At 48.5% G+C, this 13,238-nt stretch overlaps 5 protein-coding genes across 5 annotated transcripts; 4 read left to right on the forward strand and 1 right to left on the reverse strand.

Moving 5' to 3' along the window:
- Positions 1 to 416: 416 nt before the first annotated feature.
- On the forward strand, positions 417 to 1,544 carry N7525_005501 (SDR family oxidoreductase; the record flags this gene model as incomplete). Its single annotated transcript, XM_002564713.1, has 1 exon — positions 417 to 1,544. One exon carries the CDS (start codon positions 417 to 419, stop codon positions 1,542 to 1,544), a length of 1,128 nt encoding a protein of 375 aa, XP_002564759.1.
- Positions 1,545 to 4,877: 3,333 nt separating this feature from the next.
- Positions 4,878 to 5,373, forward strand: N7525_005502 (uncharacterized protein; the record flags this gene model as incomplete). Its single annotated transcript, XM_061213424.1, has 2 exons — positions 4,878 to 5,310; positions 5,345 to 5,373. 2 exons carry the CDS (start codon positions 4,878 to 4,880, stop codon positions 5,371 to 5,373), a joined length of 462 nt encoding a protein of 153 aa, XP_061070445.1.
- A 144-nt stretch (positions 5,374 to 5,517) lies between these two features.
- On the reverse strand, positions 5,518 to 8,118 carry N7525_005503 (uncharacterized protein; the record flags this gene model as incomplete). Its single annotated transcript, XM_002564711.2, has 1 exon — positions 5,518 to 8,118. One exon carries the CDS (start codon positions 8,116 to 8,118, stop codon positions 5,518 to 5,520), a length of 2,601 nt encoding a protein of 866 aa, XP_002564757.2.
- A 631-nt stretch (positions 8,119 to 8,749) lies between these two features.
- On the forward strand, positions 8,750 to 9,969 carry N7525_005504 (NAD(P)H-quinone oxidoreductase; the record flags this gene model as incomplete). Its single annotated transcript, XM_002564710.1, has 4 exons — positions 8,750 to 8,762; positions 8,833 to 9,102; positions 9,158 to 9,249; positions 9,346 to 9,969. The coding sequence occupies 4 exons, from the start codon at positions 8,750 to 8,752 to the stop codon at positions 9,967 to 9,969; spliced, it is 999 nt and encodes a 332-aa protein (XP_002564756.1).
- A 1,270-nt stretch (positions 9,970 to 11,239) lies between these two features.
- On the forward strand, positions 11,240 to 11,794 carry N7525_005505 (cupin domain-containing protein; the record flags this gene model as incomplete). Its single annotated transcript, XM_002564709.1, has 1 exon — positions 11,240 to 11,794. One exon carries the CDS (start codon positions 11,240 to 11,242, stop codon positions 11,792 to 11,794), a length of 555 nt encoding a protein of 184 aa, XP_002564755.1.
- Between the last annotated feature and the right edge of the window lie 1,444 nt (positions 11,795 to 13,238).

Here is a 13,238-nt window from a genome sequence, read left to right on the forward strand (position 1 = left end):
GACTTTGTACGAGATTCTTTAGTACAACGCTCTAGACCCCATCGGAAATTTTTAGTATGATTTCTGCCGCAGGAGAATATTGACACACCCTGTTGCGGGATTCAGGCCCCCTCAAGTGCCGGTTTCCGCGCCACCCGCTGCCATCCCCAGACGACCCCAGACGGCCCCGGACGGCCCCGGACCACTAGATCCTCTGTGCCACGTTACCCGGGATCAAGTGGCTACCCATGTGGTCGGTAGGCTGTGCCCGGGTATGTTTTGCTGTCATGGTGATGGGTCTAGCTCTGCACCGCTCAGGATATCAAAGTGTGGGTCAAAGGAGTGTCATCAATCCTTCAAGTCCCCGATAAGTCTCGCTCAAAATCCCCAACATCATTTTCCTGTTTCTGTATCCCACCATCCATCGACTTTCTACCATGGCTAAAGTTGCTCTCATCACAGGTGCCAACGGTATCACTGGCTCTGCCATTCTAGAGCATCTTGTCAAATACAATACCTCTGAATGGTCGCGTATCATCATCACCTCCAGATCTCCCTTGAAGACAACTGTGTCAGATCCTCGCGTTGAGTTCATCGCCTTGGACTTTTCCAATTCCTCCGAAACGCTTGTGGAACAAATGCGCGCCCAGTGTGCCGATGTCACCCATGCGTACTTCTCATCCTACGTTCACAAGGATGACTTCGCCGAACTGAACAAGGCCAATCGGTCTTTGTTTGAAAATTTTCTGAGTGCATTGATCTCTGTGTCGAAGGGACTGCAGAATTGCACCCTTCAAACTGGAGGGAAGTACTACAACGTTCATCTACGATCCGTGCCATGGCCAGCGCGTGAAGATGACCCTCGGCTTATCCCCTCCGAGGAGAACTTCTATTATCACCAGGAAGACTTCTTGGTCGAGCAGCAGCGTGGCTCGAGCTGGAGCTGGAACGTCATCCGCCCCGAAGCAATCATTGGCTACACTACCAAGCCCAATGGCATGAACGAGGCGTTGACAATTGCTCTTTATTTCTTGATCAACAAAGAGCTTGGCAGGGAGTCACCGATGCCAACCAATTATGCCTATTTCAATGGCACCGACGATATCTCTGATGCTCGACTGATTGCTGATTTGTCCATTTTTACCTCAACCCACCAGCATTGTGCCAATCAGGCTTTCAACAGCACGAATGGCGACTTCTTCAATTGGAAATACATGTGGCCTCGTTTGGCTGAGTGGTTTGGAGCCCACGCATCATCGGACCAACACTTCACCAAGACGAGTTTCGAAGCAGGTGATACCCACCTGGATGTGAATCTCGAAGACTGGGCCAAAGACAAGCGAGAAGTTTGGAATGCGCTCTGCGATAAGCTCGGATCCCCTGGGAGCAAGTCTACATTCGATGCGGGGACTTGGGCGTTCCAGGACTGGGTGTTCCAGCGCACATGGAGCGCTCCGCTAAGCATGAACAAGGCTCGCAAGTTTGGTTGGACTGGACATTTGGATTCTTTTGATTCTTTTACCGACGCATTTACCAAATTTAAGGAGCTAGGGCAAATCCCCTAGTATATGGATGCCAGGGCCCTAAAAATCTTACTTCCTTTGCACTCATTCTCTTTCAATTTCAATTGTCAAGTACATAATTTGGGGGCTTTTTTGAGTCATGATACGCAGCTTCAACAGAACTCCCAAAGAATAACCTTGCCACTTTCTGAAAACAGCTTTTCGTAACACTTTTGTCTGGTGTCCCTCTGATGATTCGCGGGGAGTAGATACTCGCTCAACATATGAGTTGATAACGGCCTTGTGGATCCCAGCTAATCGAACCCTCGGAACAACCTTGGAATATATGTGTGTACGAGAGACTTTTTAAACTCGATGTTGAATCCGAGTCATCAAACTAAGTACTTGCATTGATGCAGCGATTATTGATCATAATTTCTTGCCACTAAAGATGACGCTACACGCGTGACCCTGCACCTGGGCAGGCTCTTTACATTGGCGAACAAACTCGGGTTCAACATTGCACACGGGCTTTCTTGCACTGCTCTGGCAGTTCGAGAAATACATACATAGGCACTCTATGACGCTAGTGCAGTTATAATGTTTGAGTTTATGTGAAATCAAGTCCGTGGGATGCGTCAACACGGAGGTTTTAGGCCAGGGACTGCTGTGCAGTCCGCATGTTTCTGCAGTAACGATTCAATGATCATCTGTCTTGAAGGAGACTACACCTTGTAGATCTTTGTCGATCCACCCGTGGACGACCCGGACTCATCAGGTGACTGCAGGCCTTGTATCCCGAGGTCTGGAAACCCCGCCACCCTCCCCTTCATCTCTCTTGCGCAATTGTGCCCGCGTCGCTTACTGGACTAGTATCGCTTGTAGATAATGAATCTTCTCACTAGCCTTGAAGGCCACGAATACTGTTGTGAACATCGGGTCAGGTGACCATGTGTTCTCTAGATAGCTCGCTCTCTCCCTCTCTTTGCTTTTCCCTTCTTCGTCTCTCTCTCTCGGTAGCAGAAATCAACCCCTTTTTCTTCCGGTGGAAGCTCCCTCCAGTAGCTTCATCAAATAGGCGTTCCTTGCTTGCTTGCAACCACGGACAAAATCAATGTGGTACCCATTGCCGTATAATGTGGCTCCGGCCGCCACTTTATCCGAACGGCCGCATTACAAGGGTGAATAGGTCTAAATCAGTGACTTGTTTGAGATCTAGGTATCATGATAAAATTTCGAAAGGCTAAATGCTTGAAGTACGTTATTTCACTTTGATCCGCCTAGCTCTATTAGCGCAAAATTCGAGATCAACTTATCACCTACGGAGAACTCCGTACGGCAGCAATGAATACACCGCCGGACATATACAGCGATTGTCATGTCAACACCAATATGCCTGATCAAGAAGGCATACTGGCAAACGATATTATAGCTGACAAGCAAATTTTGAATCGAAAAGACCGTGCAAAAAAGAAGGAGGGCAAGGAGAAGTTTCGAACAAGAGTCCCAAGAGCGTGGCAAGTTGATCAAAATCAAAACGTAGATTGATTCGAGAAGCTGACCTCTTCAGCAAATCCTGCGCTCGCCGAAAGTCCAAGGTAAGCCCCCACACAAGATAATACCTCACGAGACAAAGTCACTCAACGTCGGTATAGTGTGATGGCAACATTCCCTGTGCGCCGTGTCTACTTCAAGGACGAAGCTGTCAAGCAAAGCCCAATAGGAGAAGAAAGAAAACTCCAATCGAAGAGACTGCTGAACGATTATTGAAGGCTACATGCGCCAGGTCTAACAAAAAGAGCCTCCTTGGGTCTGAAGAGATTATATTATCGCCCCCATCTACGATTTTGTCAAGTCTACAATCTTGTTCCCCCGAGGTCGATCATTGGATGGATCCGGGAGAAAGTTTGTTTCCCGACCTTGATCCGCAACTTATCAATCAAGCTGAATGGGCCAGCTGTTTTGATGTCTTTTGCAGAGACATACACCCCCAATATCCGTTTCTCCATATCCCCACCTTGCAATCCGACTATTCAGAGATATGTAAGCTCTCGCCACTATCACCGTGGTTCAGCTTCCAGAGCGAGATGCACCGGTTTCAGATATCCAGAATCTTCGTTTGCATGGCTATTGGCAGGTTCTGTGAATCCTCGTATTCGGAGGCTACCAAGGGCTCATGTCCTGGCGGCTGGGGGCTTTATTCAGCAGCATTAAACATCCAACCAAAGATACTGTCATCGAAGCCAAGCCCTTCCAACACAATCTCGGTTTCTCAAACCATTGTACTCCTGGTATGACTATCTCCAAACTATCAGGATTATTGCTGATACTCAGGGTTCCAAGGTCATTTATTTGTGCTACGTCGGGTCAACTGAGGATGCAAGACAGCTTCTCGCTCTTGCTATTTCACATTTGCACAATGTTGGAAGCCGCTCGAAATTGCACCTTCTGCCCGTATTCGAGGACGAGCTGCTAAGACGCCTTTGGTGTTGTGTCTACGTTTTGGAGCGAGAATTGGGACTTCAAACCAAGGGTCCTCTCCTAATCCAGGATTCCAATGTCGAATTTGCATTCCCAAGGAATTTTAATGACCAGTGGCTTTCAAAGCATCTGCGTGATTCCACGACCTCGTCAGATCTTTGCTCGGAAATCGAGGAAGAGGTTTCGAAAACACCTTCGGTTCTTGTTTCCAGCTTGTCAAGTATGACATGGCATGCAAGAGCTGCAAATAGAGTATGGGGGACGTTGTACCACACGCTAGCCACAAGCACCGACTTCGGTTACATTCTTATCGAGAGGATGGAATCTTTAGTCCAAAAAGCCGAAACATTGGGGGGTGTTAGGACCCAAGCGGACAAACACCAGAATTTATCGTCCTGCGAGAACACGTCCTTGGGGACAAAACATCGAATCTTGATGCAAGTCGTATGTCAAATCTCCTCACTTTCAGCATCAATTGCGGGTTTGCGATTGCGCGGCACAGCAATTGAGATCCCACGTCAACGCTAACACATATCATAGAAATGGTGCTTTCTCCGATTATCAATCAGTCATGTAGCACTGGAAAGTCCGCAATTGACGGAATGTCCGGCTCCCCTAGGCCGAGAAGGAACAAGTTTCACTTGCCTTCACCTGGTAGACACCATCCTCTCGGCTCTCATGACCCTTCCCAATGAGCATCCAAAGTTCACATTTCCATATCTACATATCTGGATATTCGCGTTGGAATTGGGCATCAAACTAGTTGCGAAAGATCCATTGCTTTGGGAATGCTACAACACCACCATACTCAAAGGAATTGAAGCTCTTAGAGAATTCTGCTCCAGAACATGGATGTCTGCTCAAATCACGCGGAGAATTTTGAGCATGAGTTTCCCAAGATTGTCCTGTGAACTCATGTCTGAAAACTGGATATCCGGTACGTCAGCTCCACAGACTTCTGAGCTTGTGGGTGATTCTTTGGAAAGATCTGAATCCACGATCGGATTTCTACCAGCTGATATTAAGACACAAGAAGATTCAGTCACTGAAGCGTCACCCTTCAGCCTTGATCAAATGAATGGAGATCAGGATTGGGTAGGAGCATTTGATTTTGCTGTCGATGCGGGTCCCGACAGCCAAGGCGATAAAATCCACACCACTTCATTCCCGCCGGAGCCTCTGCTCATCGAATGTCCTTTGGACAGCATGCCGCCGACTTGGGACTGTCGTATCCGCGCCGACGGACCAATGCCGGAAAGCTCCGAAGCTGATTTGTTGACTGCCTTGGGACAAGATATGTCTAGCGCCGAGCTAGATAGAATGTCACTGTGTGCGCTGGGAGACCTAGGTATGAACAATTTTTGTTTGCTATAAAGTAATAGACATCGGCCAGTTCGATGGCGCGAGTTGAGGAAATGACTTAGTATTTCGAAGTATCTTCCACGATTACTATGGTACTCAAATGCCCTGGAACAGAATACTGCCATTGGGGATATGGATGGCATCGGAAACCTTGGAGCCGCGCAATCGATAGATGGTCATGAAAACTCCATTGTCAAGGGCATGTGGGAAAAGGGTGAGCGGCCATATATTCCGCGGCGGCCGCAAATGAGGACCATCCTCGGGGTATGAGCCGCTGGTATAGACCAATGACAGTTTTGAGCAGTAACTGGTTATGGCTTCGTCTGATGGGAATTGGAGCCATATTATACGACCCAGGTAATTCAGGAGCATCGTCAGTTTGTTCAGAATTAGCACCTGCAATCACCCAAATCACAACGGCTGCATGGTGTAAACCGGAGAAAGCGAGGAGATTGTATTTTGCTTTTTCGGAGCCGTCCCGATGGCTTTCGTTATGCAAAAGCAGCCAAATCTGGCAAATGTGGTTCACTGCCTGAATAGCCTCCGGGCTACTTGTCCACTGATATAGGGCTTGTAACTTTGTCTGGTCCAGGGAACTTTTGTCGATGAGATTGTAGACCGCGGTGTGGAGATCGGCGAGAGGTGCAGAGAGTCTCAAGTGCGATATGTGAAGAAGAAGCATACTACTCATTACACTGCTGCGGTCCTTAGCGAATGTTTGAGTGGTCCGGGTTGCTGTAAAACTCTGTTCCCATCTTTGTAGGGTTTGAGTGATTCGAATGCGATCATCCCGAAGGTCGTGCATCTGGCGGTATGTAAGACCCAATTGATCGGATTGAGATGATGATGGGATTGAAAAGCTCCCGCTGATACTTTCAGGAGTACTCTGGTTCTGTGTGAGGGCGCCATCTGATTTGCCAATGAGACGTGTAAACAGGCTTCTATCATGACTGAATCGCCACACTTGATCCTGAAGTCCGAATATCAACAGTTCGTAGCCTCGAGCGTTCATGCTCAGAATAGTTTCGCCGCGGTCGGTGGCCACTCTGACCAAGTCACAGAAAGGAAGGGCTAACGTCTTTGGTGCCTCGGCTTTTAATCGAGCTACCAATTCGTCAGCCGGGGCTTCGTCCAAGCCTTCCCATATCTCGTCATTGGTTGGGAAATCCAGACAAACTTCTTCGGCAGACAGTAAAGGTCGTGTGTTGAGGAGGACACTTGTGAAAACATCCGCTCGAAGGATTCCGAATGCTAGCCGTTTGCGACTTTCGCTGTTGTGCCAGGCAGCGACCTGTTGTTCCAAGGAGCTATCGGCGCTGATAATAGAGCCGCATGTAGAGAAAAGCCCCATACGGCGTGCCTGGGCAGCAATTATTGCACCAAGGTGCTGCGCGTAGGAAAATGCCCGGCGCTGTCCAAAATAGAGTGCTGCCACCTGGGTCAACAGTCTGGCTTGGCCTAACCAGAGAATGTCGCCTTCCCCATCTTCAAGGCCGATGAGAGATCCTGCTAGATGTCGACGAATTTCTTCATGGAGCATGTTCCCAAATTTACACTCTCGATCGCATCCATACATGCAGCCGATTGAAACAACGGTGAGAAAAAGCATCGGGTTGAGATGATCGGGGTCAAAGTCTTTCCCACTTAATAATGGCCAGAGTGGGGAGAAGTTTTCCCTGTACATCTCCATCATTCTAAACAACGAAAGCTTCGGTTCTCCCGATCGCCAGGACCCAAAGTTGAACGCTTCTGCTATCCGAATGGAAATAGACTGCCAATATAAGGAGCGAGCCATCTGCGATCCAGGAGTAATGTTTTGGCCGCTTGTATAAGTCACCAATTCGTGAACAATGCTTTCTTGCCAGGCTTTTTCGGCTTTCAGATCCAAGGAATCTGGCAATTCTGGCTGAGATGTCTCGTATTCTTTTCCGTGTTCAGATACTCGGATATCAATTCGGTTGCTAGGAGTGGCTGGTGTATCGAACGAAATTGGTTCCGTTGGGAGCGCGATATCGGAAACCGTCGGTTGCGCAGATTCATCAGGGACGAGGGTCAATCCAACTGCAGCCTCATCCATTTGATTCAAGGGCGATGCTCCAAAAGAGTCCGGCCAGTTTAGCATTGGGTTGCCTTGAAGAAAAAGGCTCTCATGCAACCAGGGCCACGACGCAGTATTGCAAGGAAAGGTACCCGCCCAAGAGAAATCAATCTCTGGCATTTGGCTCATTTCGGAGGCTTGATCTTGCTGCGACATTGAGTGATCCGAGGGTAGGAAGCTGATGTTTGGGCTGTTGCTGTTCGACACGGGGGATTGAAGCATGTCCGAGACGGGCGGCATCGCCGGTTCACGGTTGGTCTTTGGGGAGGCACCATCCTCGACCCTTGAGTCTTCAAGATTCAAGTCGCGCGCTTGGTCTTGCGTAGGGTCAACCTCAACAATCCTACTCACTCGATGCGCACGAGCCTCAAACCAGCACTCCGCTTGGCTAGAGATGCACTGGGTGCAGGGTTGCTCTCCGGTGCACTTTATCCGGGCCATCCGGCAAGGTTGACAGGCTGTATGACAGCGCCGCCGGGGAGCTGAGTTGTGAAGTTTGACCCCAGTACTGGGAGAAACCGGGGGATCCTCGGGTCGGTGGATTTGCACATGTCGTCGCAGGAGATCTCGGCGGGAAAAGGCCACACCGCATGTTGGGCAAACATGTTGGCTGCTATCGACCGAGTGATTGCGTACATGGCGAGTCAAGGAGCCTCGCGACTGATAATTCTTATTGCATAACCGGCAGACATACATGATATTGGAAGGTGGCGGTGCTCATTTCGAGAAAAAGGCCCGGAGGGGATGTAGTGTAGAAGCAAAAAATAAGAAAACCGGGGAAGTATTTTGACTTTGAAGTTCCAAGGTTTAGGTAGCGCCTCGTGTAAGGAGCCAATGGGGCTACGATCATTACTTGGGAACCCCATGGGGTCTGAATGCCGAATGATCCGGGAATTTTTAGAACAACGATGTCAAGTCACTATTCATATATGTTGGCCTCCAGGGCTGAGGAGGGAATCTCAGTCTCCGGGTCACTACGTATAACTAGCGACTGGACTTCTTTTACATCGCCCTTAAGATTGACTACTGGATACGAGACTTGGAGAGCTCTCAAATAATGTTTACATTTCAACGGACTATGAGAAGTTTCCCCTTTGTCGGCTCATCCCTCCAATTTATTCAACATCGGCAAAACGCCACCTTATCCGTATATCCGTCCATACTCCATGCCACTTCACCCGGATATTACATCACCCTTCGAGCCTACGACGGTGGTTTCACTGATCATTGTACATTAACCAGTGTAACCAATGGAAAGGCCTATAAGTTCTCTCTGCACTGGAGTTCAGTCGATCTCGAATCCTCAACGCTCAGAGATACCTCCACGATGCGGGCTATCGGTGAGACCTCAATTCTCCTAACGTGTACTTGTTCCAACTGGCCGTGTGCTAACTTGATTTACTCACAAAGGAATCAAGGGGTCCAAGGGACCTGCAACGTCCCTTTTTATTGAAGAAGTGCCCAAGCCTATACTTGAAGAAGATGAAGTCCTAGTCAAAGTGAAGGCCTTCGGGCTAAATCGTATGGATATCACTCAGCGCGAGGGTCGTTATCCCGTTCCGCCCCAGGCCGGTCCCATTCTAGGTGTCGAATTCTCGGGTACTGTTTCTGAGATCGGAGGTACAACCGATCCTGGTGACTGGCGAGTCGGCGATGAGGTATTTGGCCTGGTTTACGGAGGTTGGTCTTAGGAGACTCTTGTTGGGGGTGTTTGCGCTGATCACTCTGGCAATAGGAGCCTATGCAGAATACGTCCGTGTCTCGCGTCATATGCTGATCAAGAAGCCCGCGAACTGGAGTTGGGAACACGCCGCTGCCATTCCAGAGGTTTGTGTTCATCGGTATCCCCTGCCCGGGACAAGCCAGGCTTGGGGTTTATCCACCTGCAGGTGCCCTTGCTGACTCTTCATCCACACTATGCAGACTTGGATTACCGCCACTCAAGCACTTCACAGTGTCGCAAAGTTCCAGCCGGGGGAAAAGGTCCTCTGGCATGCGGGAGCTTCCTCGGTTTCACTTGCAGGAATCCAGCTGGCAGTCGCTGCAGGCGCCTCTGCAGTGTATACCACCGTGGGTGCTGATGAAAAAGTGGAATTCACACAAAGCATTGGCGCTACAAAAAGCTTCAACTACCGCACTAGCGATTGGCTTGAAAGTGTGAAAGAAGGCACCAATAATGGAGGAGTTGATGTGATAATTGACTTTGTTGGCAAAGACTATTTTACCAAAAACTTGGATCTCGCCGCTGAGGATGCTCGCATCGTGATCTTGGGCATGATGAGCGGGTCAACACTGCCTGGTCCCATGGAGATTGCGCCCATTCTACGGAAGCGAATTACCATCACTGGCAGCACCCTCCGCGGGCGCGATTTGAGATATCAAATTGGTGTCAAAGAAAAGATGGTGAAGACGGCCCTACCTGGAATCGAAAGTGGCAAGCTGCAAGTTCCGATTGAGCGTGTCTTTTCGTGGAAAAATGTGTCAGAAGCCCATCAACTTTTGGAAGCTAATACTAGCAAGGGCAAGATCGTCTGCTTGGTGGACTAAGGGAAAAAGGTTGTGGAAACCAGTTGGTATCAGTTCCACAATGAGTTTTTTTACATGTTCGGCCTACCGGGCTACCTTTTTATGCCTGATTTGATATTTCTATATCAATCTTGTTTAATAGATGAATCCCTCTCTCATTCAAGCTTGTACCAGGTCTTCGTATTTTTCAGCCCCGCGCCCTTCAAGTAAGCTCTCATCAAGACCTACCACCGGTAGCAACGAAACGAACAACCATCATTTGGAGAAATGCGCATATATGGTAATAGCTGCACACATGACGCCAGAGACACCACATAAATGAAAAGCTGCGAACAGCTGAGGAAAGTGGAAAGGTCCGGTTTAGTACCGTGTACAACATAAGCTAGCCACAAACGATCTCCTGTGAAGATCAGTAGCGGTTTTCTTTTTTGGGAAACTTGAGAAAAAGGTCTGAAATTCTACCGTCGAGCTTGTCACCTAGTGCAGCCCCAAAAATCATGGCAACGAACTGAATCCAACGTTTGGGGTTTCCACCGAATCCAAGACGCATTCACACGACCGTAGCAATCGCAAATCCTGACGTCACAGAATGCGATTGAGTGGGCTATTACTTAAATCAGTATGTGGGGATGTTGACCACAAAAGGACCGTGAATAAGGCTTGTAATCGTCAGATCGTCTCACAGAGCTAACCCCCCCACCCCCATGAAAGCGTGGAAATTATCATGCGCCTTTACTGGGTAAGGTTCATACCTAGTATAAGATTTCAAATATTGCGGGGCCACGCATTTCACAATTTCCCCGGAGGGAAGAGGACATTCGACGGGCTATAGTGGCAACATTCAACTGTCACACATTGTTGATTGGTTTCTACGCCACTTCTCTACGAATCCTTCGAGGCTCATCTACTTCTATCTCTCTATGCGGAGAGGGAGTGATCTCATTTCCGAAACCAGATGCATATTTTGACTGAGGAGTGTTCGTCTTGTTATTTGCTGCCCTTACAGAATTTGCTGTCCAATACAACCTTGGAAGAGACCCATGGCCACTTTATCCGCCTTCTTCATTCATTGGTTCCAGTGTGACCCCCGGTTTACTGCTAAGGTCTATATACTCTCGATGTGGGTCCGCGGGGTAATGCGAGATATCCAGCGGACTTGATAGCAACGACTCAATATAAAACCTTCGAGTGTGCAGTCACTCATTACACATATTAAACCACCAAAAAGTTTCACTTAGAAACCATCCAAGAAAATTTCTTTGGTATCTATTTCTCTGAGAATTACCTGAAAATGGAGGAAGCTCGCGTCCCAAACAATGGACGGTTATCCCAACTCCCTGGTCTGACACACCTGGTCACCGGCCACGACGAAGACGGACACGCCATCATTCAAGAAGAAAGAGCGGCACCATGGCGAACATTAAATAGCCAAACCTCGCTGCACGAGGTATACGCGACCTCGAAATTCCCACCAAATCTCAATGACGACGCCGATATGATAGAGAGCAAGCAGATCCTCGCTACGGAGGATTTAGGCCTGGTGCACCCAGGTGGTATCATATGTCGAATCGTCGACTTCGCACCAAACAACGATCCCATGATCCATCGGACCCAAAGCTTGGACTATGGCGTTGTTTTGGAGGGTAGTGTCGACATGATCCTGGACTCCGGCCAGGTCAGAACCTTACGTCGTGGCGAAATCGCTGTTCAGCGTGCTACCATGCACGGGTGGAGGAACAGAAGCAAGACACATTGGGCAAGGATGATGTTTGTTATGCAGCACTCCGAGCCTTTGATTTTGGGTGGAGTGGCTTTAGAGCAGGACCTTGAGAGTTTCAAAAGATAATACGAGTCCCAAGGTTGATAGCTTCTGCGTTAATAAATACTTGGCCTTGCCTCGGCTTCCAAGGTTTCAGTGTAGAAAGTGTCGGTGAAATTGAATGACGGAGAGTATATCGGATGGTTAGGAAAAGGTAGGTCAAGCATGTATTCGGAGCCAGCACCCTCTGAGGTGGTCCAGTGAGCGCATTGAGGCGTAGGTATGGTAGGGGTTAATGTGAGGCGGTTAGTCTCCATATCTGAGCGGTAGGCCAGTCTGAAAGGTTTCAGCACAGGGAACGATGGGGCATTGGCCCGCTTTTAATAACAATCAGTGGCAGGTTAAAAAATAACAAAACCTCAACCAAGCAAAGGCTGCATGGCTGAGATACGACTGCAGGTTTGACGCACAGGCACAGCTCCCGCGACTACTTAATGCCACAGAAGCAGTGGTCATTTGGGGAAGCCTGTAGGTTCGACCATTTTGGCATGTATTATCCACTTTCCAAGTTTGGCCTTTACCCTGTGGTCCAAACCCCGGTGAAAATTAAATAGATTTGGGTTTTATCCCCTCTTAATTTTAGCATATAGAGCTCCTGCACGACTTTTGACGAGGGCTCTGATCCTATACTCTTGGGATGGTTCGGCCTCGACCGATTGTGGCCCTTAATTTGATCACTGGCTTAACACAGGTACAAGTTTACAATTGCTCTTACCCTCTCCAAAACTGCATTCTAAGCATTTCCGTTGACAAAATCTTCGAACTCAGCTGCATAAAGAGGCTATCTAGGATGTTGGGCTGGGCAGGTCAGGAACAGTCAGAAGCGTCGTCTTCAGGAAATATTTCGCTAACCACTTCGAAGGCCGGGTGCTGCAGGCCCCATTCTACCAGGAGCTTCCTTCCAATGCGCGTTCTGACCATCTCTCCCCACGAGACTTTGTAGTGCTCGAACCACAGTATAGTCCAATCTGTGTCTGGCAATTTTTTCTTCTTCCTGATTTCTTGTTGGAGGAGGTAAAAGCTCTCCGTGTCTTTGCCATGCTCCGGTACCATTTCCTGGACTATGCGCATATCACCGATCTCAAAATCCGAGACAGATAGTGTTTCCTATTTATTCGCTTTTAGAGATGTGGATTGGATGATGTCCGGAATACTCACTGAAAGCTCATTCAGGCGTTGAGCAGAAATATATTCAATGGAAGGACCAGAATGCAGCGCTGAATGCTGATAGCCTTGATCTGAATCAATAATTATTGGATTGTCGTTAAGTTATCAGAATAGTATCCAAACCTTGAGGGTCTTCTCGTGTCTGTCCCCTTACCACTCTGCAGCATCGAAAGAGCGCGAGGATACGTGACCAAAGGGTACTTGATATAGCCATAAGTCAAACAAAATTGTAAATACTCGTACTGCTGACGGAGATAGAACAAATGGACAAATTTGCGCCAACGTTCTGAAAGCAGAATAGCAT

Source organism: Penicillium rubens (assembly GCF_028828025.1).
Source record: "Penicillium rubens strain IBT 27055 chromosome Unknown utg000002l_segment0_segment0, whole genome shotgun sequence".
In the NCBI taxonomy this organism is placed as follows: Eukaryota; Fungi; Ascomycota; class Eurotiomycetes; order Eurotiales; family Aspergillaceae; genus Penicillium; species Penicillium rubens.